The sequence below is a fragment of the Quercus robur genome, chromosome 5, assembly GCF_932294415.1.
Source record: "Quercus robur chromosome 5, dhQueRobu3.1, whole genome shotgun sequence".
Taxonomy (NCBI): Eukaryota; Viridiplantae; Streptophyta; class Magnoliopsida; order Fagales; family Fagaceae; genus Quercus; species Quercus robur.
Window position 1 is genome coordinate 58,355,392 of NC_065538.1, and position 26,241 is coordinate 58,381,632.

The window sequence follows — 26,241 nt, forward strand, 5'->3', positions numbered from 1 at the left end:
TCACCTATGTATGGACCTGAGTGCAAAATGGTATGCATAATTAACACTGCCCTCTATGCTTCTAAATCCCAACGTGCATGATTCAATTAAAAGAGTTATGTTTTATGGCTTAATTGTTTTATGACTACCATAGCCATTGTTGGGCAAAGTGGTACCTCATTTTGCCATAAGGGCTGGGGGTATCAAATTACCATAGCCATTGTTGGGCAAAAGTGGTACCTCCTTTTGCCATGAGGGCAAGGGGTATCCATGGGCGTGTTCCAGCCCTAAGATATTAAGTATGACATCATGTGGTGGCCCAAGATATTAAGTATGATAATAGGAATTATGATTTAGGATAAATACACACATATACTGTCAGTGCAAAAATGATGTGTGCATTTATTTATGTGCGTTAAGTGGTGTGTAATAAACTCCACTCAAAAGAATATTTATGGACAAACATGACCAAAACCCTACCCTTCGAAGCTTGATGTAAGACCAATCAAGTACATGTTTCATATTATTTACAAACATGATCAAAACCTGTCCTCATAAGATGTTCCATACACAATGAGGTAAGGTAAAGTTTGAACAACTGTGTCGATTGGTATTGCAAAGTTAACACCTGATGATACTCCTGTCCCTACAATACAATGAAGAACCAATAGCATTCAAAACATTGATCTTGGCTTCTAGCATCTTTATTATATTTTAGATTGAGGGTTTATTTGGATAGAACTTATTTTGCTGAAACTGAAAACTGAAAATACTGCAACAAAATAATTTTTAAATGTGTGAATAATATCGTAGGACCCATTTTTAATGAAAAAGTTGTTAAAAAGTGATATTTTTGGGTCCGTGAACAGTACATCCGTGCACTGTTCACGGTTGAAAAGTCAATCTTTGCGGCTGAAAGCCAAAAAAAAAAAAAAAAAGAAAAGAAGCTGAAACGCGCATTTTTGCAAAAGGGACACAACAAACTGGATCCAAACCGCACCTGAATAACTAATTTGTTCCTCTAATTATTGGGTGAAGTTCAATTTAATCCCTCAATTATAAATTGTAATAACTTAACCTATATATATATATATATATATATATATTATTCTAGTAGAAATAAGGTTTGTGAAATATGAATTTTCTTAAGGTTCAAAAATAAGGTTCATGAAATAGGACCTCATCGTTCCCCTATCTCTCTCTCTCTCTCTCTCTAATTACATTTCTTTTAATTTATTTATGCAGTTGTGTTTAGTTGGAGAACCTATGGTACAATACCTGGGGAAATGTACCTAAGTTTTTTTCTTTTCCCCTATACTTTCTCCCATTCTTTATCCTTCCAAATGCTGAACGAGTTACTGAAGATTATATCACAAAAGGCAATGCACCTTTGAAGTGAAAAAACAAGTGGCTCAAGCTATTACAGTGGGAAAAAAAAAAAAAAACATGTGCATGATGTCCATTTATCAAAATGTCAGGTCAAAGGTGCAATTAAGAGAAGTAAAATTAACTAAGAAGCATCTCTTCACCTTTGCGAGTAAAAGTTGCAGTATTGACTCCGATAACATGGCCATATGAATCAATTAATGGCCCTCCTGAATTACCTGTACAGATTCCTTGTAACAAAGTATGAAGGATCATGGAATGAAAATTAGCATTGGTAAGAATAGCAATTCATTTAACTATAAAATTAGCATTGGTAAGAACTCAGTTCAACTTTGTCATATAAAAAACAATAATTCTAATCTATTCAAGATTGTGGAATGCAAATCCTAAACTATAAAACCACCCTCAATGCAGATAAAAAGCAAATGACTCAATCAAAGTACAAATTATATCCAAATAATTCAATTGATCATAAGGTTACTTAATTGAGGAAAAATTAAAATGAAATTTAAGGACACTTCAATACAAAGTTACATTTACTTGAATAAAAACTCTACTTAATATCTTATATCAGTGGGTGTAATAATCAGATAAATATCCAAAACTATTCTGAAAATTTGAACAAACCATAACTTCATAAAATCTTAGAAATTTTTTGTGAAGACAACTGCCCCCACTCAAATGTCTACGGTTCCGCCAGTGCACTAGGTAATGCCTCATTGTTTGCTGGGTAGCTAATTATAGTAGTATGATCTTATATCACTCGACAACGACAAAGAGTAATGGTTGCATATTTGCAATATACAAAACTGAGTATATCTTCAACAATAAAGAATTTAGATATAATAGGATGGATTGAATAAATACAATCTTTACTGAAGTAAGAAAAAGAGTGATGATTATCAAGGAATTTCAAATATTTGAAAGCAAAATGAAATTTACCTGCATTAATGTCAGCATCTGTTTGAATTGCTCCTCGAATGGCCCTTCCATTTGGCGAGGGTATCTCCCTACCTAATCCACTGACTACCTGCACAACTCAAAGTAACAAATACATGGATGTTAGACTCTTTTACCAAAGACAGGGCCACATGCCAATGAGAAAAGAACACTCTCAATTGACTGCTCAAAGCCTCAAAGTACTCCAAAACAAAGTACAATAGACTTAAAATAGATTATGACCTCAGTTGTGAAATTTTATAGTTCACACTTGGTATTAAAACGTTTTTTTTTTTTGCTTCTTCTTTTCTTTTGGTTGGTTATATAGCAGACATATTAGAGAAATTACCCCTGTTGTCAGAGTGTTCTCATATCCGTAAGGATTTCCAATGGCAAAGCAGCTTTGACCCACATGTAAATTCTGAGATGTGCCAACAGCAACAGGCTTTAATTCAATCCCTTCAACACTAACCTGCCCATCATATTATGTTTGAATAATTTTACAAAGAGATGAAATAATGCAAAACACCCACAAGTAGACAAAAATGTCATCATGTGGAAGGGAATGAATAAGGAAATTTGTCCTTAGAAGTGACTCTTCGAAATCTCTCTTGTTTATGCCGATAATGAATGAAGTACACATTGTAAATTAGTTTTATATGTTCTTTGCAAAGGTGAAAAGGGAAAATCCATGGATACTTCCATCTCATGTGCATTTCACGCTGCAGGTCATACTTGAAAGGCCTTCTATCTTGTCTTTGACCGGTACTTTTATATTGAGTAAATATGATTCCAAGAAAGCTGGTTACCCATCATATATGAGCTGAGGTCAAAACAAAGACTTCATAGCTGGGAGATAATAATACATCTCTTGGAATGTAAAATCTCACTTCATTACATAACATTACAAATTTTTAGTTCAGTTTGCTAGAATAATTGCATGGTAATCAACAAATGATAGAGTTTCCATGTTTTTGTCCAGCTCGTGGGAGGTATATTAGGAAGAGCTACATAGAAAATGATATCTCATTGTTTTTTTGTTAATGGAAGGAGTCAAATAGGTGAAATTTTTGCTGGGAAGCATTTGATTCCCTCCCAAGCCCCAAAATTGACTCTAAAGAGCATGAAGCATTCCTATTTAGGCCTTGAAGCTATGCTTGCCAAAGGTCTCCTCTGCCTCCAATTACCACCACCCCCCGCCATTATCCTTCCCTATTCTATGAATTTGCATTAGCTAAAAGAAGATGTTCCCATATTGCTTTAATTTTTTTTTTAGATTAATTGCAAGGTTTTAGGGATTACATCAATATGGAAAATATCTAATTAAATCCCATAAAACCCTCAACATTAAAATCAATATTCTAAATTCTAAAAAAACAATTCAAAAATAAAATAAAATCTTAATGATTTTGGAGCTCCTTGCATCAAACTTTTCCTCCAATTAGAAAGGTCAACTTTTGTTTCTCTTACCAAATACATTTTCTAGACTTTTTGCTACCGTATATAGTAGTTAACCATGGCATGTCAAATCAAACATGATAAAAAACTAAGCTTTGTAATAGCATATATCCAATCCTAAAATCTTCAACTTGATGAATGAAACTCTATTCAACAATGAAAATATAAAGAGAATGAAATTATATAAGTTTTCATTTAAGATAGTATACAAGGCAAACCAAATCGAGCAATAGGTCATGAAAGCTAAGATTTAAATTTGATGATCCCCAAGCAGCATTTGTCTTTGTTTTGTTTATCTCAAGACTCAAGAGTGATCACCAAGAAGCCTCTAGTTGAGCCAACCATAAGTTGAGACCAAGTAGTAGCTGGGAATATTAAAAGCACTAATAAGCCTATTAAAACATACATCGTTCAACTCGAGCTTGGCTTTAAAGTAAACATGCATTTACCTGAAAATAAACAAATCTTAATAGCTTGCCTCTTACATCTCACCACAATCTCTAATGAGACGTTTGCAAGCCAATCAAAAGCCAATATTATAGCTTGATTCACATCATGACCCTGATCCCAGTGTCATCTCACACAAAGATAAATTAGTAAAAAAACTTTAATGATTGATTTATCATCACAATTGTGCTGAAGACCCCACAATCAAATCCTAGGGCATGCATGAGTTAGTGGTTTTGATGATGCAGATTCAGGGGTAGTGCAGGGGCTGCTTCTTGGTTGTGTGAGGGCTGCCACTCTGTAGTGCATTATTGTCTTTTAAGAAAAGGATAACATAAAATTCAATTTATTAAATACTCACAAAATTTATCTTTCAATTGATTTCAGATGCAATGATTCATCATTACCATGTTGATGCTTAATTTGCACCTCAGCTTCTAACTTGACCATAAAACTTACCTCCACACCTTAATCCTTAGTGTGTGTTTGGATCCACTGAGAAGTTGCTGCGTTTACGTTTACGTTTTAGTTTATTTTATTTTATTTTATTTTTAACGCTAAAACGCTACTGTTCATCACTGTTATGAACAGTAGCCGCAACTTTTGACTGTGAACAGTGTATATATGCACTGTTCACGGACTCACAAATTACACTTTTCAGCAACTTTTTCATTAAAAATGGGTCCCACGGTATTATTCACACATTTAAAAATTATTTTGCTATAGTGTTTTCAGTTTTCAGTTTCAGCAAAATAAGTTCTATCCAAACAGACCCTTAGAAATCTGTTGTCAATCCATCATTATTCTCTGTATCATTAATTTTCTTAATGTCTTTTCCATCCACAATGGGCTAGTTGATTTAGAATGGACAGGACAGACTTTCCTTCTATAGAGAGAATGTCAAAAGTCAACACGTAAGAAATTTAGGAGTAGAAAAGTACTAATAAAAATCATTCGAGCCAAAAACAAAATTAAGGTGAAATTTGGTGACTAGAAGGGAATCAGGGTGAGGATCAAAACTCATCGCCTTACGACCATGACCTACACCGCTTTTTGGCAAAATTCCTTTAATTCGTACTTTTGCTAGTTATGATAGATTTTCTTTATGTTATATCTTTCAATTTAAAATTCAAAATAAGGTCTAGTTTGTTTTGAGATGTCTCCTAAAGACTATAGCATTTGATTTGTAATATTCTAAAATTTTTTCTTTTTGGTAATTTTTCCTATTTTTGAGCCTAATTCTGTGCTTAACAAAAATTAGGGAGTTTAGGTGTCTCCTAACCACCCTAGGAGTACTTTTGTTCAGGGTTTTCTAAGGGTCTCCTTGCAGCCCTATCTTTTCCTATTTATGTACATTGTAACCTCCAAGGCAATTTGGTTTTTCGTTAATAAAAAAATTTTGAGAGTTTTCTCCTATAATTTTCTAGTGGATTCCAAAATTCACCTTATGGATTCAAGGATTATCGTCTTAAAACAAACGTGTTTGATTTCTTGTGGCTTTTTGTCTGCATCACTTGTGGAATTGACATCATAAACAGTTCCATTGAGATAAGTTTATGTCATCTAGTATTAACCATATCTCTTAATTGTTTTTCAAGTATGAAAATTTCTCCACCTCTTTTCCTTATATGACGTTTGTATACCAATTTTTACATCATATATGATCTGGTGCTGAAGCGAACAGCATTTAGTAACAATGCAAAACTTCTTAGTCCAAGGACAACTGTATAAGTTAAGAGGAAACAGATAGATGTATATGCATTTCAAAGTGCAACATCTAAATGTAAAAATAATTAATAGGTGCCATTTCATCCCAACCACAAATCATCCGTTGATTCTTCAAAATTATTCAGTTCAGACCTCCACTTAGTTTCACCCAAGCTTCATCCTAGTCTGGGTAGATCACGTAGGTTTGGGTCTATAAGCAATAAAAATTTCCCTATGAAGACTTGCTTTCGCTATGGCGATGGTGGATTCCCTTAACCAAGCCACTACCCATGAGTCACTAGCTCTTTCTTCAACTGGCACACGGTCAGAGTTCCGAGGTCCTCCTACTACTTGGGAGCTTACGGTTTCATGCTATTTCACTCCCTGATACTTCACTATCGGTCAAGGGTGTTTACCTTACAAGGTGATCCTTCCTGATTCAAATTCCATGTTCTCCATGATGCTCATGACAAAGCTTAAGCTAGTGATGCTTTCGGTTATTGGACTCTCACCATCTAGGGTGCAACACTCCACTACTGCTTCATTGCTCTCCCAGAAAATGAGGTTAAGTTATCTTAAGCACTTTCATGCTTCTCTGCAATATAGGCAGTAGATTATTTTACAATGTTTCCATTCTTAGTTTTTGAACTTATATTTTAACCTAGTCAATATCAAAATAGTCTATGAGATAAGCCTTATCATGAGGTACCTCCTGGAATTCACCCTAAGTTGTTTGCAGCTTTTTTTTTTTTCTATAAAAGTAAGTCTACATTATATATCCATGATAAGAAGCTTAATATGTGGCAAAGAAATTAAACGACAGTTTCAGTGCACACCTTAAGGACGGCCAGATCATATGCTGGATCAACACCAACAATCTTTCCTTCCCTGTAAAAGCCATTGCCTCTTGTGTCCGCTAGATAAATCTGTAAATACAGAACCGAAGCATTGTTACTCAAACAAAGGGCTAGTACATTGACTGAATGATGATTGTCAAAACAAGTGAAACAAAAAATAATAACTGAAAGAAAAGAGCCAAAACCTTACAACGATGTATCCCGCTCCCATCTGTTGCCAATTTAGCTACAACATGGTAATTAGTGACCTGTCACACACAAAAATAAGACTTTTCTCATTTGTATTGGAGAAATCACCCATAGGTATTAAAAACATATATATAATTAGATTGGTAAGTATGCATATCACTAACTCATACATAAAATTCAAGCTTAAAATGAACCCATCTTTCAGTTTTCTAGAGAAAAGTATAAATGCAGGTAAATATGTAAGTATCAGCTGCAAGCCTGCAACATTGGGTGTAAGGATGTTAGCAATATGGTATATTTTGTTATATGATATTCATTTTTCAAATTTTTTAGGAAAAGATGTTAAACCATCAACAAAACCCAGGTCTTGCATGGTGTTTTCTTCTGCAAAGATAATCTGATGACAATAATTGTTTAGGGAACTCGCTACTGAACTTTGCAGATAAGGAAAACAAAGAAGCAATAGCATATAACGCTAAAGATGGATTCAAACACAAGAACAGAAGACGGGAAAGCTTACAATGTGACCAAACTTATCCCAGATGAAGCCTGAACCTGTCCCTTCAACTTTTGCATTTTCATCCTCAATAAGATTGACATCATCAGAAGTGGTCCTGGGGCTTCTAACTATTTCAAGGTCTTTAATAAAAACAACAGATGGTGAAGCTTCCTACAATAATTCAAAAATAACTCCGCCAGTTAAGCAATCAATACAAGCATGCAGGGCAAAGATGAAAATTAAAAAAAAAAAAAAAACACACACACAACTGATTAACATTTATGCCTTCTTTATTTCTTTCTTTCATTTTTTGATATGTTCTGGCCCTAAGGGGAGGAGGAAAGGGGGGATTCAAACGAGTGACCTTCACTTCATAAGGCATGGTATCAAACCAATTGTGCTGCAATTTAAAATAATGTCTTATGGTGGAGGTGTGCACTGTCTCTATCTCTGTCTCTTCAATGTGCTGCTTAAGGTTAATTTATCGAAGCAGTATGTCCCTTATCAGCTGTTAGGGCTTCCACTCTAAAAATTTGTACATATTCTAAAGAAATTTTTTTGGTAAATAATAAACCTTAAATTTTGATCTTGTTTTTAAATTAAACCCTAAAGTTGCAATTTTTAAAATATACCTCTATTGTTTAAATAAATTGCAATTGGTTTTCTCATAGTCATAGACGACTTAAAACCTATTTTATTCCAAAAATAAAAACTCATATAGAGCCCTAAAAAACCCTTCATAGCAATTTTACCAAGTGGTATTATAACGCCAAAAAGGCCTAAATTGATTTTTTTTTTTTTTTTTTTTTTTTTTATAAAAAATTTGGGTACCCAAATGCGAAAAGAAAATTACAAATTGTTCCAATCACTCAAAACAGAAGCAAAAATGGGTGAAATAAATGACCACATTTACAAAAATTAGTAGTATCAGTTTGAGAGCAAATTATTGTTATTAAAATGTCCCCCAAAAACAAATGCAGAAACGGAAGAAAAAGAGTGAGTAAGAGGAAGAGTAATAAGACCTGGAAGAGTTGCACTACTCTGTCTTCTTCTTGCTCAAGTGGGTCTTCTTGTTGCTGTTGGGCAAGTGCAAGGTGAGTTAAAGAAGAAGCAACTGCAACAAATAGGCTTGGACCAAATGCTATTGCCCTCCGACTCGTAAGGAGGTTCTTCTGTGACTTTGGGGTATTAGAGGAAGAGGAAGTTGATGATTCCTTGGATATCAGTGGGTCGACAAGACTCGAGCGATGATCTTTGGGCTATATCCTGTAATACAAAGAACACTGAATCAGAGGGGACCGGCCAAAAGTCCTCTGATGATGAAGTTAGTTACTTTTAAACTCTCTGTAAGGAAGAAGTATTTTCTCAAAGTAAAATTGTCTGAATCCCCTTACCCTTCATCGAAGAAGCCTTGTATAGTATGCGTGGAATGGTTATCTGTTTAGTAACCGTTCCCAATGTCGAGGAGTCCGGAGAATTGGGGGTAACTTCCATAACCGCTTTGGAAGTTACCTAGGTTGGACGGGCCGTTCTATGGTGAACTCGTCCATCCTTAGCAAAAGATGGACGAGACCTCCACAATGAACTTGTCCATCTTTAGTAAAAGATGGACGAGACCATCTTGGACGGCTTGCCCTGCTTAAATGATGGGTAAGATTCCATGAGGTATTGTCCGTCCATAGACGGACGAGGTTAGCCAGAACGCTTGGAACATTCACTTCGCCTATTTGATTTATCGTAGCTTGTCTTTCGTTGGGCGAGACATATGGACGAGTTATGGAGTTGGATGATTTCTGTGACACCATCAGTTGCCCCCTCGTCCATGTGGGTCTTCCAAAGAGTTGGACGTCCTTGGACGTATATATAATTGGTTAATAAATCAATGCACCACGTGTCATTTTTTTATTGGCGACTGATTCCGTCGATTTATTTTTCCAAGGTAGATGCCATGTGTCGTTTTTGTATTGGTAGGGTCGTTTCGAATACCCAGGTTAGCATCCTATAAATAGTGGAATGCCTCCCTTAACCCTTCTCATTTCAGAGATTTTCTTCCTTGACATCCATCGTCTAGAGCCTCGTCTAGGAGTTCCTCTGCGTCTAGAGTCTTCTTCCGTTTAGAGCCAGGTACTCTTCTTCTCTTCGTCTTTAGGTTCTAAGGTTCTTGTTAGAGATGTCTGTTGCTTCCTCGTCCACTGATAGCCTTAATAAGGCTATAGACGAGTACTATGAGGACAGTAGTGATAGGTCTAGTTCTAGCAGTGCTAGTGATGATAGTGGAGGAAGCACGGACGAGAATTACTCTTCTGGGGCCCCTGGGTTCCCTATTGAGGTCGTCCAAGAACAACTTAGGAGAGCTTCTGGCTCTCAAGCTGGTTCTCCGTCCAATCCTACGGACGAGGTAGAAACCGTCTTTAGTTGCGCTGTAGGCGTCCATTCTAAGACAGACGAACAAAGGTTAAATAGTCTTAGATCTTGGTATCAAATCCCGGACGAGTTTAACCCTAGGCTGCCCGTCCGTGGAGAGTGGTGTTGTGAACCACGTTTTGGAATAGGCGTCTATGAATCTTACTTCCTAGGTGGCCTTAGGTTTCCTTTAAATGCTTTCGCTAGAGAGTTATTAGTCAAGTTAGGTTTAGGTGTTTGTCAATTCAATCCTAATGCGTGGAGATTAGTTATCTCCATGCAAATTTTGTGGAGGGAAGTTTTTGGTGGGGACCGTCCTCTTACAGTGGACGAGTTTCTTTATTGTTATAAACCTTCTGCAATAAGTCAATCTGAGGGTTTCTATCAGTTTACTGCTAGGGGGAATGATTATAGGTTAATCAAGTCCCTAGCTTCATCTGATAGAAAGTGGAAGACGGAATTCATCTTTGTTTCAGGCTTCTGGGCAAGGAACCCTGTGGACATTGGCAGGGATCCCTTTCCTCCTTACACTGGGGACCTAGGGAACCTTCGTCCAGAAGGTACGTCCCTTCCCCTTGTTTATTTTTATACTTTCTTCTATTTGGTATATTTACAATTTCTAACCTTTGTTTGTTCATTGTGTTGTAGCTGCCAAACGTCAGTTCTTGAGCAAATTTCATCGTGACCGCATCCACAGGGCTCGTCTTCATACAGACAGGAGCTTTCGTTCTCTTGTCATGCTTAGATGTCTAGCCAAGTGGGGTTTAGGTCCTGAGCCTTCAGACGAAGCTATCGCCCACGAAGTTACTGTGCGTAAAAGTAAGTTTTTAGCAAACTATGCCTTTTTTTTTTTTTATGTATACATTCCTGATCCGTTTATCTCGTTTTAGGAATGTCAACAATGAAAGAGAACAAAGGGAAAGAAGTTGCAGGTGAGGGGAAACGTCCGGAGGCTCAGACCCAGGATCGTCTTGAGGTTCAGGCACGTCCAACGGCTGGGGACAAAAGGAAGTTCTTGCCAAAGAACATTGACTTGGAAGGGCTCCCCAGTCGTCGAGACAAAAGAGTGAAGCAGGGCTCGTCCAAGGTGGTTAAGTCCAAACCTCCACAGTCTCAGCCTTCCATCCAGGTAGTTGATGTGGACTCGTCCACTCCAGTTGAGTCCACTCCGTCCAAGACTCCTCCGCCCAGAACTCCTTTGGCCAAGTCTCCTGCGCCTGGCTCATCCCAGCCTTCTACGAACATCATTGAGAATGAAGATCTGGCTTGGGAACATTTCTAGATGGCCGTCCAGGACGAGGACATAAACATGTGCTATAACATGGGCTTGAAGGAGTTTGAGCATTCAGGCGTCCATGACCTCTTTAAGGTACGTCAATATCTCTCGTCCTTGTTCAGTTAGCAACTTTTCCTCACTTAATCATCCTATGTTGTTTTATCTATTCATAGGCCATGTCAAAGTTTATAGCAGCGTCTAGACAGGCAACAGAGCTAGACAAGACGAGAGTCTTGTTGGAGAAGAGGATTCAACAGGTGAATGCTGACTGTAAAAAATGGGCTGGGGCTGCTGCAAAAGCTAAGGACGAGGTCAATGAGTGTAACAAGCTGATCGAGGAGCTAAGGACTGATGCATTGGAGAAGGATACTCGCATTGATCACTTGCAAAAGATGAACGACGAATTGAATGCTCGTCTCTCCAAGGCAAAAGAGGACGCTGTGGCTGAATTCAAGTCGTCCAAAGTGTATACGGACACTCTGGATCGCAATTATGCAGCTGGTTTTGAAGATTTCAGAATGGACGCTATTGAGAACTTCCCTGGAGTTGACTTTAGCTCAATCAAGCTTAACCTTGCTGCTGCCACAAGCTCTCTTCTCTAGACCAGCTCTGAGGACGTTAATGTGGAAGACGACGCCAATACTCAGCCTCCTCAGGACGAGCCTGATGTGAATGCTCCCCCTGCTTAGGACGAGACTTTTAAACTTAATAGTATTTGTTTTCTCTTTTTTTTTTTGGCTCATATTTGGTCCTTTGTTTTAGGACCTTCTTTATGTAACAAGAATACACTATACTCGTCCATGGTTTTAGGACGGGTCTTTTAAGCAAACCATTTCAGTTTTTCGAACTAATCAAGGGTTTTTGGACGTGGGATGTCCACCCTTTGAATGAAGTTTTATTTTCTTTGCATGGACAAGTGATCTCATTTTCTTTGCATGGACAAATGCTGCTAAGCTATTTTAAGTCAAACCCAGCTTAGCTCGTCTATGTCGAGAACATATTTTTCATATTGGTAGTCTAACTCGTCTTAACAGGTAGTATTTTTACTTAGCTTGATTCGTCTTAAGACTTACAAGCTAATTTTACATACCATCTTACTTATTCTGCCAACTTTTTCTTTCGTCCAGAGTTTGGATTGTTTCAGTTGGCTTTGCCTCGTCCATGATTTGGACGAGTGTAGTTATGGTTTTTTCCTTGCTTTATTCAAGAAAATTTAGACGTTACATCTCTGCGTCCAGAGATTTTGTTCGCCTTGGATCTTTCAATCCTCTTGAAGATTGGCTTGGACGACAATATCATGGAGATGTAAAATTCACACAACATTTTGTACATAACATAGATATTGTTTACATATAAGGCACATGCACACTGATGCCTTTTTATTTAATAAGTACATACTTCATAACTTCGTCCATAACCATAACACAACCATAATAAGTAATAAGATAGTAGTTTCAAACTTCACACACAAACAGCACCAAACATAGTAGTATAAAACACGAACAACATCAAACATAGTAGTATGTTAGTTGACAGACAAGACCCAGGCTCGTCCATAGGTTCACTTTTACTGATAGTACCTCCTCAGGTGCTCCACATTCCGAGGATGTTCCAACTTTCTCCTGTCCAGGGCCTCCAGGTAGTAGGATCCTTGCCTTTTACAGTTGATAACTCTATAGGGTCCTTCCCAGTTTGGGCCCAACTTCCCATGTGCTGGGTTCTTGGTTGACAAAGAGACCTTTCTCAGGACGAGATCTCCTATGTTGAAACGCCTAGACTTCACCATCGCATCATACTGTCTAGCCATGAGGTTCTTGTATTTTGCTGCCCTGTGTTCTGCGTTTGCCCTTACCTCGTCTATTAGATCGAGGTTCAGACGAAGCTGGTCCTCATTATCCTTGTCTTGATACATCATCACCTTATGATTAGCCATATGTACTTCTGCAGGTATAACTGCATCGCTTCCATAGGCTAGCTTGAAAGGAGTCTCCCTTATAGGGGTTCTCACTGTGGTCCTGTACGCCTATAAAACTCCTGGTAATTCATCTGGCCATACTCCCTTTGCCCCCTCAAGCCGAGTCTTGATGATTTTCAACAAGGATCGGTTTGCAACTTCAGCTTGGCCGTTGGCTTGGGGGTGTGCAGGCGAGGAATAATGGTTCTGAATTCCAAAGTGTAAGCAAAAGTCCTTGAAGAGTGCATTGTCAAATTGTCGTCCGTTGTTAGACACCAATACCTTCGGCACTCCAAATCCGCATACAATGTTCTTCCACACGAAATTTTTCACATTCTGTTGTGTGAAATTTGCCAACGGTTCTGCTTCCACCCATTTGGTGAAGTAATCGATACCCACCACTAAAAACTTCATCTGCCTTATTCCTAAAGGGAAGGGACCTAAAATGTTCAGTCCCCATTGTACGAAGGGCCACGGTGCCACCATTGGGGTGAGGTATTCCGATGGTTGTCTGGGGACGTTGCTAAACCGCTGGCACTGGTCGCAGACCTTAACGTATGCTTTAGCATCAGCTTGCATGTTCGGCCAGTAATACCCTGCACGGACGACCTTGTGGACAAGTGATCTGGCTCCTAAGTGATTGCCACATGCCCCTTCATGAACTTCTCTCAGTACGTAGTTTGCTTCGTCTGGAGCTAAGCATCTAAGGTAAGGTTGAGAGAAACCTCTCTTGTATAGCACTTCATTCATAAGGACGTATCTAGCTGATCTCACCCTCACCTTCTTGGCCTCGTCCTTCTCTTCTGGTAGTCGACCGTCTTTCAAGTATGATATAATGGGGGTCATCCAATTTTCTCTGTTATCCACCTGTTGTACTTCCGGGACATCTATACTTGGCATATATTGAACTTCATCTGACTTCTCTATTGATTCATTTGCTGAGGCTTCTTTTGCTATAGTATCAGCTTCCACGTTTTCCTCCCTTGGGATTTGAACGAAATCAGCTTTTTCAAATCTTTTCACAAGGCGCATCACCCTACCAAGGTATTTCTTCATTCGTTCTTCCTTCGCTTCATACATCATATTTACTTGCCCCATGATCAGTTGAGAATCCCCCATGACACATATGGACTTGGCTTCCACAGACTTAGCCAATTCTAGCCCTTTGAGGAGGGCTTCATATTCGACTTCATTGTTAGTTGCTTGGTACTGTAGACGGACTTTATGTTTCAGTTTATCTCCTTCTGGGGATTGCAGGACCACACCAATTCCTCCTGCATGCCGTGTAGACGAACCATCCACGTGGACGATCCATCTCTTACTATCTTCTGTCTCATTATGACTTGGGGTAAACTCCGCAATAAAATCTGCTAGGGCTTGAGCTTTTATGGCATGCCTTGGTTGATACCTAATATCAAACTCACTGAGCTCCACAACCCACTGGATTAATCGTCCTGCAGCTTCCAGTCTATTCATTGCCTTCTTGAGCGGATAATCTGTCATGACATTAATGACATGTGCTTGGAAATAATGCCTCAGCTTCCTAGAAGCGGTGATCAGTGCGAAGGCTAATTTCTCCATTTGTGGATACCGTCCTTCCGCTCCTTTCAATGCCTTGCTTGTATAGTACACAGGTCTTTGCACTTTATCTTCCTCTCTTATCAACGCTGAGCTCATGGCATGCGGGGTTACCGCTAAGTATAAATATAATTCCTCTCCCTCCACTGATGGACTCAGCAGCGGTGCCATGGTAAGGTATGCCTTCAAATCTTCGAAAGCTCTCTGACACTCGTCAGTCCATTCGAATGCTTTTTTGAGAACCTTAAAAAATGGCAAACATTTATTAGTAGCTTTAGAGACAAACCTGTTAAGCGCGGCAACTCGTCCAGTGAGGGATTGGATTTCCTTGGTATTTTGCGGTGGCTTCATGTCCAATATTGCTTGAATTTTATCTGGATTTGCTTCAATTCCCCTGTAGGAGACCATAAAGCCAAGGAATTTCCCTGACAATACTCCAAAAGCACATTTGCTAGGATTCAGCTTCATGTGATACTGTCTCAGTGTGTCAAATGTCTCCTGCAGGTCGTCTAGATGCCTTCCCTCGTCCTGACTTTTCACCAGCATGTCATCTACATAGAGTTCCACATTCCGCCCAATCTATGGACGAAACATGTGGTTAACCAACCTCTGATATGTCGCCCCTGCGTTCTTTAAACCAAATGGAATTACCTTATAGCAGAATAAGTCTTGACTGGTGACAAAAAATGTCTTATCTTGGTCAGCCTCGTCCATCCTTATCTGATTGTATCCCGAAAAGGCATCCATGAAGCTAAGCAATTTGTGGCCTGCAGTTGAGTCTACTAACTGGTCAATGCGCGGTAGCGGATAGCTATCCTTGGGGCAAGCCTTGTTCAGATCAGTGAAGTCCACGCACATTCTCCACTTGCCATTTGCCTTTTTGACCATTACTACATTGGCCAACCAATCCGGGTAGTACACTTCTCGAATGAACTTCACTACCATCAGCTTTTGGACCTCGTACTTGATTGCACCATCTCTCTCAGGGGCAAACACCCTCTTCTTTTGCCGCACAGGCTTGGAGGAAGGACATACATTCAAACAGTGGGTAATGACACTAGGGTCTATACCCGGCATATCCTCGTGACTCCACGCAAACACATCAATGTTTTTCTTCAAAAACTGGACGAGGTCCTTTTTAATCTTCTCTTCTAGATCTACTCCAACCCTAGAACACCTCTCAAGGTTATCTTCATCCAAGGAAATGTCTTCCAATGCTTCAGTAGGCTTTGCTACAACCTTCTTTTCTTTAATATTCATGGCTTGAACTTGTTCATCCATGGCCAACATGGCCAAGTAACATTCTCTTGCTGCCAGTTGGTCCCCTTGTACCTGCCCTACCCCGTGTTCTATTGGAAACTTGACTGATAAGTGGTAAGTAGAGGTAACGGCTTTCCAACTATTCAAAGTTGGTCTCCCAATTATGGCATTGTAGGAGGATGGACAATCTACCACAAGGAAGTTCACATCCTTGGTGATTTGTCGTGGGTATGCCCCCACTACCACGGATAAGGAAATAGTACCCACTGGTTGCACCTTCATCCCACCAAAGCCTACTAGGGGGGAGTTCACTGGACGGAGCTGGTCTCGTCCTAATCTCATCTGCTAAAAAGCTGGATAATATAAAATGTCTGCTGAGCTTCCATTGTCCACAAGCATTCTTCTAGTTGTTTAGTTTGCAATTAATAAGGAGATGACGAGAGCATCATCATGAGGGTGATGAATTCTGTCAGCATCCTCATCCGTGAAAGTGATTGCCTGCTCGTCCGTGGACCTTGCTCTCGGTGATCGTCTAGAAAGTTGGACGCTCTGTACTACCTTAAAGTATGCTTTCTTGGACTTGGACGACTGGCCAGTTGAACTTCCCCCAATAATGACTCTTATCTCCCCGAGTGGTGGTCGTGATGATTCTTCCATCTTCCCTTTTCGTTTCTCGTCCCTCTGGTCTCGTCCAAGGAAACCCCTCAACTTCCCTTGCCTTATAAGAATTTCAATTTGTTGCTTTAAATCAAAACACTCGTCTGTGTCATGACCATGATCCCTATGGAAGCGACAATACTTGTTCCTATTGCGCTTGTTGGGATCCTCCTTCATTTTCTCTGACCATTTCAGGGAAGGATCATCCTTGATTTGCATAAGGACTTGCTCAAGTGGGGCATTTAAAGGGGTATATTGCTGGTTCCGTACTGAAGGACCTGGCTTCTTACTTTCTCGGTCTCTCCTTTCTTCCGTCCGTCCCTTCTTTGGACGAGTACCTTACTCGTGATGGCGACTGGGATTTGCGTCCATTCTTTCAGACCTCTTCCTCTTCTTAGCAATGATCGCATCTTCTGCATTCATAAAATTCTGAGCCAAATAGACGAGTTCGGCCATGGACTGAGGCTCTTTTTCATAAAGTTTGTGTATAAACAGATCCGAATTCACCCTATTATGGAAGGCTGCCAGTAGGAGCTTATCATCTGCTTCATCCACACTGAGGGCTTCTCTGTTGAAACGGGTGATAAATGACCGAAGGCTCTCGTTCTCTCCCTGCTCTATTGTCAACAGACTGGACGAGGAACGCTTGTGCCTTTGTCCCCCAATAAAATTGTTAACAAACAACTTGCTCAACTCTTCAAAAGAACTCACCGAATTTGGGGGTATTTTGCGGAACCAAACTCGCACCAGACCCTTAAGGGTGGTAGGGAAGGCTCTACACATTATCTCATCAGGCACCCCTTGAAGATGCATGGTGGTCTTGAAAGTGGCTATGTGATCAAACGGGTCACGTGTTCCATCATATGAATCCAGAGAAGGCAACTTGAAATTTGATGGTAGGGGGTGACCGTTGATGGAAGCCATAAAGGGGGAATCAGTTCTGTGAACCAAATCTTCTATCGGATTCACCCTTCTCATATTCTCTTTCATTTCCTCCATAACTCTCTTCATTTGGTCCATTTCTTCCTTCAAGTGTGGTACCGTTCGTGAAGTGGTGCCTCTAAACTGACTTCCGATTTCGGTATTCTCTCTACCGCCATGACTCTGTGTTTGTCCTCCTTCACGTTCTTCATGTGTTTGCCTCCTCATATTAATCTCCATTTGTAATTCTTGGTTTTGGCGAGTCAACTCCGCCATAGCGTCCGCCATAGATTGCGCATGTTGGACAGATGACGCCTGCATGACCGGTGCAGACTGGCGATCGCGATGCGGGTTGCTGCTTCCCTGATGGCCTGGGCTAGTAGCCCTCGATCTAGTCTGAACCATCAACCCTGTGTCACGGAGAAGTAAACTGTGAAACAATCTCTTCCCACAGACGGCGCCAACTGATGATTCCTTGGATATCAGTGGGCCGACAAGACTCGAGCGATGATCTTTGGGCTATATCTTGTAATACAAAGAACACTGAATCAGAGGGGACCGGTGGGGATCGGCCAAAAGTCCTCCGATGATGAAGTTAGTTACTTTTGAACTCTCTGTAAGGAAGAAGTATTTTCTCAAAGTAAAATTGTCTGAATCCCCTTACCCTTCATCGAAGAAGCCTTATATAGTATGCGTGGAATGGTTATCTGTTTAGTAACCGTTCCCAATGTCGAGGAGTCCGGAGAATTGGGGGTAACTTCCATAACCGCTATGGAAGTTACCTAGGTTGGACGGGCCGTTCTATGGTGAACTCGTCCATCCTTAGCAAAAGATGGACGAGACCTCCACGATGAACTCGTCCATCTTTAGTAAAAGATGGATGAGACCATCTTGGACGGCTTTCCCTGCTTAAATGATGGGTAAGATTCCATGAGGTATTGTCCGTCCATAGACGGACGAGGTTAGCCAAAACGCTTGGAACATTCACTTCGCCCATTTGATTTATCGTAGCTTGTTTTTCGTTGGACGAGACATATGGACGAGTTATGGAGTTGGATGATTTCTGTGACACCATCAGAAGTAATGTTGTGTTTGTGGATTGGAGGGAAGTCTTTGTGAATGTGAAGGAGAGAAAAAGAACCCAACACCATTACTGCCATCTTACTGTCAACTACTTTCTTGCACGGGTGTCCAGTTCAACTGATAACTGTTTTTTTTTTTTTTTTTTTTAAGATGAAAGTCGGCAGCCTACGTGGCCTAAAACCAAAACCTTTTGCCCTTTTTTGCTGAATATTACTTAAAAAAAAAAAAAAAAACCTTGCCAACAAAATTCCTTAGGGCCCATTTGTTAGGGCTGTCTAGACCCGACTGGAGCTTGACAACTTGACCAAACCGTCCGATTCTGCAGTGGTGGGTTTGCATCTCCAAAACCCGAGCAACCCGAACTCGACCAAAAATACAAAAAAATTTGGCCAAATCCTGCAAAAACAAGCCAGATCTGGCGAGATCTCAACCAGATCCGGCTAGATCTAGTGGGATTTAGCCAGATTTGGCCAAATTCTAGCAATTTCTAGCCAAAAAAAAAATGCATATTTCATTAAAAAAAAAATCCAATTTTCGGTAAGATTTTCCAATTTTCAGTGAAAATTCCAGATTCTGGTGAAATTTTTTTTTTCCCAAATTTTGATGCCCCTTTTTTAATTCAGGCAACTGACTCGACCCGATTGACGCTGGCCATCACCCAAAACCGAAACGATTGATTTTTCCGGCAATCAGTTTCGGGTTCCTCTGCCCCTCCACCTGACACCGGCGGGTCGAGTCTGGGTTGGGTCCAAAACCGACCCGGCCCGACTCGTGGACAGCCTTAGTTATCGTTGTTTATATAACATTACACGTATTTTTATGCATTTTTTCACTCACACTTATTTTCAAAAAATACAAACAACGTTACTCGAAATCTCTGGTTAAAAGGGTCTAAGTTTTATATATGGGTTTGGCCGCCCTTAACACATTTTTTTAAAAGACAATTTTTTTTAATTAATACAATTTTTTTTTGAAAATATCGAAAGCTATCAAAATTGATAGTCACTTTTTTTCTTTCCCAAAAAAAAATTTAGAAAATATTTCTTAAATCAATATTCTTGGAGCATATATTAACTTTTTCATATATATATATATATATATATATAGAGAGAGAGAGAGAGAGAGTTTATGACATGGGTGAAATTATTCAGAGAAATGAGGAATATAAAATCGGTAGAAGGAATGCCGAATTGACAAATGATTAAGTAATAGTGTTACCAAATTATTGGCAAAAATTAGAGAGAAAATTTGCACGTAATTCCATAATGGAGATACCGAATTACAATCAACTCTCTCCTGCTTGAGCACTATTGGATGTTGGTGACAAATAACTCAGTATGCATTTATTGTGCAGAATGTATTTTTGTTATAGTACTTGTGCAAATATACACAAGAATTGTAGTTTTGCATTTTAATTTTTTATTCTTTTTTGTATTTTCCAAGGATAACGAAAAAGTGTGGATGATGGTTGTAGTGCAAGAATGAAAAACGATTAAAAAAGTTAAGGAAAAAATGATATCTAATTTAATGAAATAGAGTTTAGAATTATAATTTGATGCAAGTGTTTTGAAAAAGAGAAAACGTTCTGTCCGAAGCTGGTAGAAAAGAGAGGTTTTACGCCACCAATAAGGAGCTGCCACGTCAGATATTCAATGAGGCCTTAGTACACTCTATCTCACAGGATTGTACCTCAAATAAAACCAAAATCACCGAACAGAACGTGTTCAGAAGCCTTACCTAGAGAAAACAGCACCAGCACCAACGCCTCCTCTCCTTTGACCAACAAAGCTCCTTCCCGCTGTTGGAGCCACCGTGGCGTCGTTTTGAGCCGGCGCCCACGCACCCAAATGCTTCGGTTTGTTCCGATTAACCCTTTGTTGTTTGATTAGTTATCTCCCCAATATTTAGGTTTCAAAATTTTGATGGGTTTGGATTTTTGGACGTTAAGCACTTGCTTTGGTATGGGTTTTACTGTATTTTGGTACCTTGGTGCGTTTTGATTGGATTCCAAAGTGATTAAGTTCAACCCTAAACAAATCTGATTTGTCTATTATAAGAATCTTGTTTTCATGTTCCAACTAATTTTGTTTGGGTTTCAAATCATGATTTTTTTAGGAAGAAAATTTTTGGGGTTTTTCTTTGTATTTTATCCCCGGTCTTGGATGCTATGTTTATTCTTTTGATAGGATTTATTTAGTTAGTATTTCAAGTTCTTACATGAATAAATTATATATTATGTTTGCATTAAGATCTTTGGTGATATTAACCATCAGAGTGACATACTTATTTTCTACATGTCCCTTAAAGCTTTTGGATTGTCAAGCTTCTATAGCTTCAGAAGAAAATGTCATTGCTATTCTTCTTTTTGGGGTTTTTCTTTGTATTTTATCCCCGGTCTTGCATTGCTGTGTTTGTTCTTTTGCGTGTTGTTGTGCATTTTCCAGCACTTCCTGCATCAGTTGTTAGGCTCACAGGGGCTAGTGATTGCTTGGTTGGTGGGATGCTTGCTTCCATTTGCGCAGGTTTAAATCTAATGCAAAGTGTGGCAGTTGGAATTGCGGTAGCCAAAGCTGCTGTTGAGGCAGAGACCAGTGTGCCTACTGCATTTAGTTTGGCCTTACTTGCAGGTATGTGTTCACATATTCCATTTACAACTATTTTCTCTAGATATATAAACTTTGCTTAATAAGTTCTGCTCATAAAGGGTTTTGGGCTTTCTTGGAATCAAATGAATCCATATCATATTCCATAGCATTTGGAGGCACCAGTCCATTATCAAAATAGGAGTAGTAGTCATCACAAAATAATTAATGTTCGCTATCATCACAAAATTTTATTTAAAATCAATTAGATGTGTTATTCCAATTTACATAGTGAGAGATGATTATGAGCTTAGCGAAATTTTCGATCTCACTATGTAGAAAGGAATATCATGGTCTAGTTGGGTTTTTGGAAATAAAATTTAAAAATGTATGTGCTAATGTCAACTTGTGTAATGAATGTAGTGAACATGGCCACTAAGAATGTAGTTGTTGATCTAACTAAGGGTGAGAAATTAGATGGAACCAACTATGATATGTGGCATAGAAAAATTCAATATCTGCTTAATGAACAAGAGGTCCTTGAAACCCTAACCAATGTGATGATGCAACCTAAAAATGGGAATACTGCCCAACATCGCCGTGACTTAGAGGCCTATGAGTCTTGGGTTAAGAAAGATCATTGTGCACGCTTCACTATGCTGAGTAGCATGCACAATGATCTTATTGGGGAGTTTGAGAACTACCCAAATGCCTAAGAGATGTGGAACTAGCTTAAGATTACCTTTGGAGGGACTTTAGCAACTAGGTTGCGAGCTCTTACTTTGAAGTTTGAGTAATATGTTATGGATTCAAAGCATAGCATAGCTGAACATCTAAGGACAATGTCAACATTGATCCGTGACCTAAAGGCTGCTGGTAATAATCTCTCTGATGAACAACAGGTCACAGTGGTGATACATTCATTGCCTGAACCTACTTGGGGGCAAATGAAGCTTGTTTTGACACATAGTGAGAATATCAAGACTTTTGCTGATATTTCTCATCATCTCGAGCTTGAGGCAGAGCGCATGGGGGCGCACCTAAACACCCTCCTTGTCACCCAATCTGGGCAACGGAAGGCATTCAAGCCTAAACGAAAAGGACAAGGGAGGAATGCCAAAGGAGCTGGTAACCTTGGGCCTAAAGAAGGCAAGATAGCAAAGTGCCGAAAGGGCAAGCGTGCTAAGAAGGACAAGGCAAAGATCAAGTACTAAAACTGTGGTAAGAAGGGTCACTTCGCTCGTGAGTGCACTGAGCCAAAGAAGGTATCCATTCTTAACAACTCTACTATTACTTATGTTTATACACATGTTTTTGTTGCTCATACTATTCCTAGGTGGATTGTAGATTCAGGAGCAACCAAACATATAGCCAGAGATAGAGTTGGGTGTGTGGATTACAAAAAGATACCAACAGGCACACAATACATTATTTTGGGTAACAGAGCTCAAGAAGAAGTCATAGGAGTTGGAACCTACCAGCTCAAATTGCATTTGGGACGTACATTACTTCTTCATGATGTGCTTCATGCACCTAGTGTCCAATGTAATATATTTTCAGTACTTACAATGCTTAGACTTGGATTTAGTTTCCGTTTCGATGGTCCTCAGTTGGATTTTTATTTAAATAAAACCTTGTATGGACATGGTTATTTATCTAATAATTTCTTTATGTTGGATTTAGATCATTCCTCTTTTTCTTTTATTGCTCATAATGATGATATTTCTGATTCTGTAATGTGGCATGCTAGACTTGGACACATAGGAAAAGATAGATTGGCTAGACTAGCTAGAGAAGGCCTATTGGGGTCTATCACTAATGTAAGCCTACCTATGTGTGAACCTTGTCTAGCTAGAAAGGCCTGCAGGAAGCCTTTTGGTAAGGCTCCAAGGGCAACTCATCCTTTGGAATTAGTCCAATCAGACATATGTGGACCTATGAATGTTAAGGCACGCCATGGCGCCTCTTATTTTCTCAATTTATAGATGACTATTCACGTTTCAGTTATGTCTATCTGATCTCCCATCGCTTTGAAGCATTAGATTGCTTTAAGCGCTTTGTGGCAGAGGTTGAGAATCAGAAAGAAAGGAACATAAAGGTTTTTCAAATTGATAGGGGTCGTGAATATTTGTCTAAACAGTTTCAGGAATTGTGTGAGGAAAAAGGGATACGTAGGCAATTGACGATTCCTGGTACTCCATAACAAAATGGTGTTGCAGAGAGAAGGAATCGTACTCTATTAGAGATGGTTAGGTCGATGATGGTGCAAGCCAACCTTCCAATTTCGTTTTGGGGGGATGCATTGATGACTGCTGCCTATATCCTTAACCGTGTGCCTTCTAAGTCAGTTCCCCACAACACCATATGAGTTATGGACTGGTGCAAAACCCAATTTGGAGAACTTGTGGCCTTGGGGTTGTGCAGGTTTTGTTCACAGTACTTCCCATAAGTATGAGAAATTGGGCCCTAGAGCAAGTAAGAAAATCTTTATAAGATATTCAAAAAGCTCAAAGGGGTATGTAATGTATGGTGAACATTCTAATGGTGGAATGACTGAGATAGAGTCTCATGATGTCAACTTCATTGAAGATGATTTTCCAAGCATCAGTGAAGCAAAACAAGATCTTCAGCTTTATGGGCTGCAAGAACTTGAAGGTGTCATACCATTTTTGGGCGAGGGTGGAGAATCACAACTTCATCATGAAATCGCCAAAGATAGTGGGAATGATTTGGCTCCTAGTGGGAGCAAACCGCTAGATAGTGACACACAAGGATCCAAGGTACGTAGAAGTGAACGTGGAACTATTCCCCGTCGTCATTTTGAGATTAAGGGGGGATTTTTTTATATGTGATTCACTAGACCTTGATGAGCCTACTTCCTATGAGGAAGCATTAGCTTCACCTGCTTCACATGAATGGATAGTTGCCATGAGGGATGAGATGGATTCTATGGCAAAGAATCAAGTTTGGGAGTTGGTTGACCTTCCGCCTGGGCGCAAGACCATTGGAAACAAGTGGGTCTTAAAAATAAAGCGCAAGGTAGATGGATCGATTGACAAATATAAGGCTCGTCTCATGGTGAAAGGCTATACCCAAAGAGAAGGGATAGACTATGAAGAGACTTTCTCCCCAGTAGTGAGATTTGTCTCTATTCGCCTTATTCTAGCTATTGTTGCACATTTGGATTTGGAACTCTTCCAAATGGATGGAAAGACTGCATTTCTCAATGGAGAACTAGACAAGGAGATCTATATGGGTCAACCTATTGGTTTTGAGGTCAAGGAACAAGGGCGCAAAGTATGCCACCTTAAGCGTTCCATTTATGGCCTAAAGCAAGCGTCTAGACAATGGTATTTCAAATTTCATAAGGCTATTATTTCAATTGGTTTCGAAATGACGGAAGAAGACCATTGTGTGTATGTCAAACGATCAGGAAAGAGTTTACTTATCCTTTCTTTGTATGTGGACGATATTTTGTTGGTTAGAAATGACATGGAGTTGATTGTCACCAAAATGAAGGACATGGGAGGGGCTAATTATGTGCTTGGAGTTAAGATCTTCAGGGATTGCTCAAAGAAGCTTCTTGGTTTGTCGTAAGAAACTTACATAAAGATGATCTTAGAACGATTCCGTATGCATAATTCCAAACCCATAAACACTCCAATTGAGAAGGGACATACATTAAGCCTTGATGATTGCCTTAAATCAGAAAAAGAAAAGAGAGAAATGGTAAGAGTTCCCTATGCAAGTGCAGTTGGAAGTCTGATGTATGCTACGTTGTGTACTCAGCCAGACATCTGTTTTGCAGTTGGTATGGTTAGTCGTTATTAAAGTAATCCAGGACCTGTTCATTGGCAAGCAATTAAGAGGATTTTTCGATACCGTTGTGGGACATCGGATCTCATTCTTTGCTATCAGGGTGGAGATTTGAGATTGAGAGGTTATTCTGATGCTGACTGGGCCAGTGATAGAGATGAGTGCAAGTCCACTACAGGTTATGCATTTCTACTTAGTGGTGCAGCTATCTCTTGGTGCAATAAAAAACTGTCTTGCATTGCTTTATTCACAATGGAGTCTGAGTATGTTGCCTGTTCAGCAGTAGCACAAGAAGCTGTTTGGTTAAAGAGATTTTTCCAAAGCCTAAGGGTGACATCTCTTGTAGATGAAGCTGTAAAGATGTATTGTGATAATATGGTAGCCTTGGCTCATGCTAAAGATCCTAAGTCTCATAGCAAAAGCAAACACATACAAACTCATTATAACTACATTCGTCTTGCTATTACACAAGGAGAGGTGATCCTCCAACATATCTCCACTAGCAGGATGGTGGTTGATCCACTTACTAAAGCCATTGTTAGAGATGCCTTTCAGGCTCATGTTAGGAGTTTGGGACTTTGTAGGATTTGATATGTTTTTGGATACCTTATGGACATTTATGTTTATTCATACTTTATGCAATAATGATGTTATTCATTTTGATTCATCTTGTGATGTGATTGATATTGCATACTGAGCACACATTATTTGAGATTATGTCACCAAGCTTAGATTGGTCTACTCACATAGACGATCACCCTAGCGCTTGAGTAGCGAGCAGGATGAGACATAGTGATCACTTTGTTTTTTCTGTAAATGAAGTAAGTGATCATCTTGACACTTAGGGAGGCATGCAAGATAATATAATGAATGTCGCCTTAGCTAGGCTAAGATGAGACTTATGGGAGTCGCACTTGAAGTGTATCCACAACTTCATGAAGCCTGAATAAAGCCAAATGTGAGATCTTGGACAGGAACTTGATGTTTAACTGTATTGAGAAACTCAAGTTGGTTGCTTTTGTGGCAATTGGACTAAGATTTGTACGGTGTTTGAGTGTGACAAGCCCAGTTGAGTGGGAGCTCCACCATAGCATACAAATTATACTGTATGTGCTATAGCCGACCAATTAAGGGAGTGATTGGATATATCCCTACTCCATCACTATGTGAGCCCTAGTCGACCATAATATGGTCCATTCTGTACACTTTTTTTTCGACCTAGAACTATGTCATGAAATGAATATTTGATG

General features: G+C 39.5%; 2 protein-coding genes across 2 annotated transcripts; both read right to left on the reverse strand.

The window, feature by feature from the left end:
* Positions 1 to 294: 294 nt before the first annotated feature.
* LOC126728440 (protease Do-like 5, chloroplastic) lies at positions 295 to 8,955 on the reverse strand. The gene is made up of 9 exons (XM_050434256.1): positions 8,911 to 8,955; positions 8,484 to 8,720; positions 7,483 to 7,632; positions 6,959 to 7,021; positions 6,753 to 6,842; positions 2,654 to 2,776; positions 2,308 to 2,395; positions 1,509 to 1,583; positions 295 to 625 (listed from the first exon to the last, which is right to left on the reverse strand). The coding sequence occupies exons 1-9, from the start codon at positions 8,953 to 8,955 to the stop codon at positions 519 to 521; spliced, it is 978 nt and encodes a 325-aa protein (XP_050290213.1). The 3' UTR covers positions 295 to 518.
* A 7,388-nt stretch (positions 8,956 to 16,343) lies between these two features.
* On the reverse strand, positions 16,344 to 16,808 carry LOC126728441 (uncharacterized). Its single transcript, XM_050434257.1, has one exon. It carries the CDS (start codon positions 16,806 to 16,808, stop codon positions 16,344 to 16,346), a length of 465 nt encoding a protein of 154 aa, XP_050290214.1.
* Between the last annotated feature and the right edge of the window lie 9,433 nt (positions 16,809 to 26,241).

Excerpts from the sequence above, each read along its gene's own strand:
- LOC126728440 (XM_050434256.1), bottom strand. The coding sequence starts at position 8,955 with ATGGAAGTTACCCCCAATTCTCCGGACTCCTCGACATTGGGAACG. Across the intron at positions 8,721-8,910 it reads ACTCCTCGACATTGGGAACG|CCCAAAGATCATCGCTCGAG; the intron begins GTTACTAAACAG and ends TACAGGATATAG. Across the intron at positions 1,584-2,307 it reads AGATGCTGACATTAATGCAG|GTAATTCAGGAGGGCCATTA; the intron begins GTAAATTTCATT and ends GAATCTGTACAG.
- LOC126728441 (XM_050434257.1), bottom strand. The coding sequence starts at position 16,808 with ATGCAAATCAAGGATGATCCTTCCCTGAAATGGTCAGAGAAAATGAAG.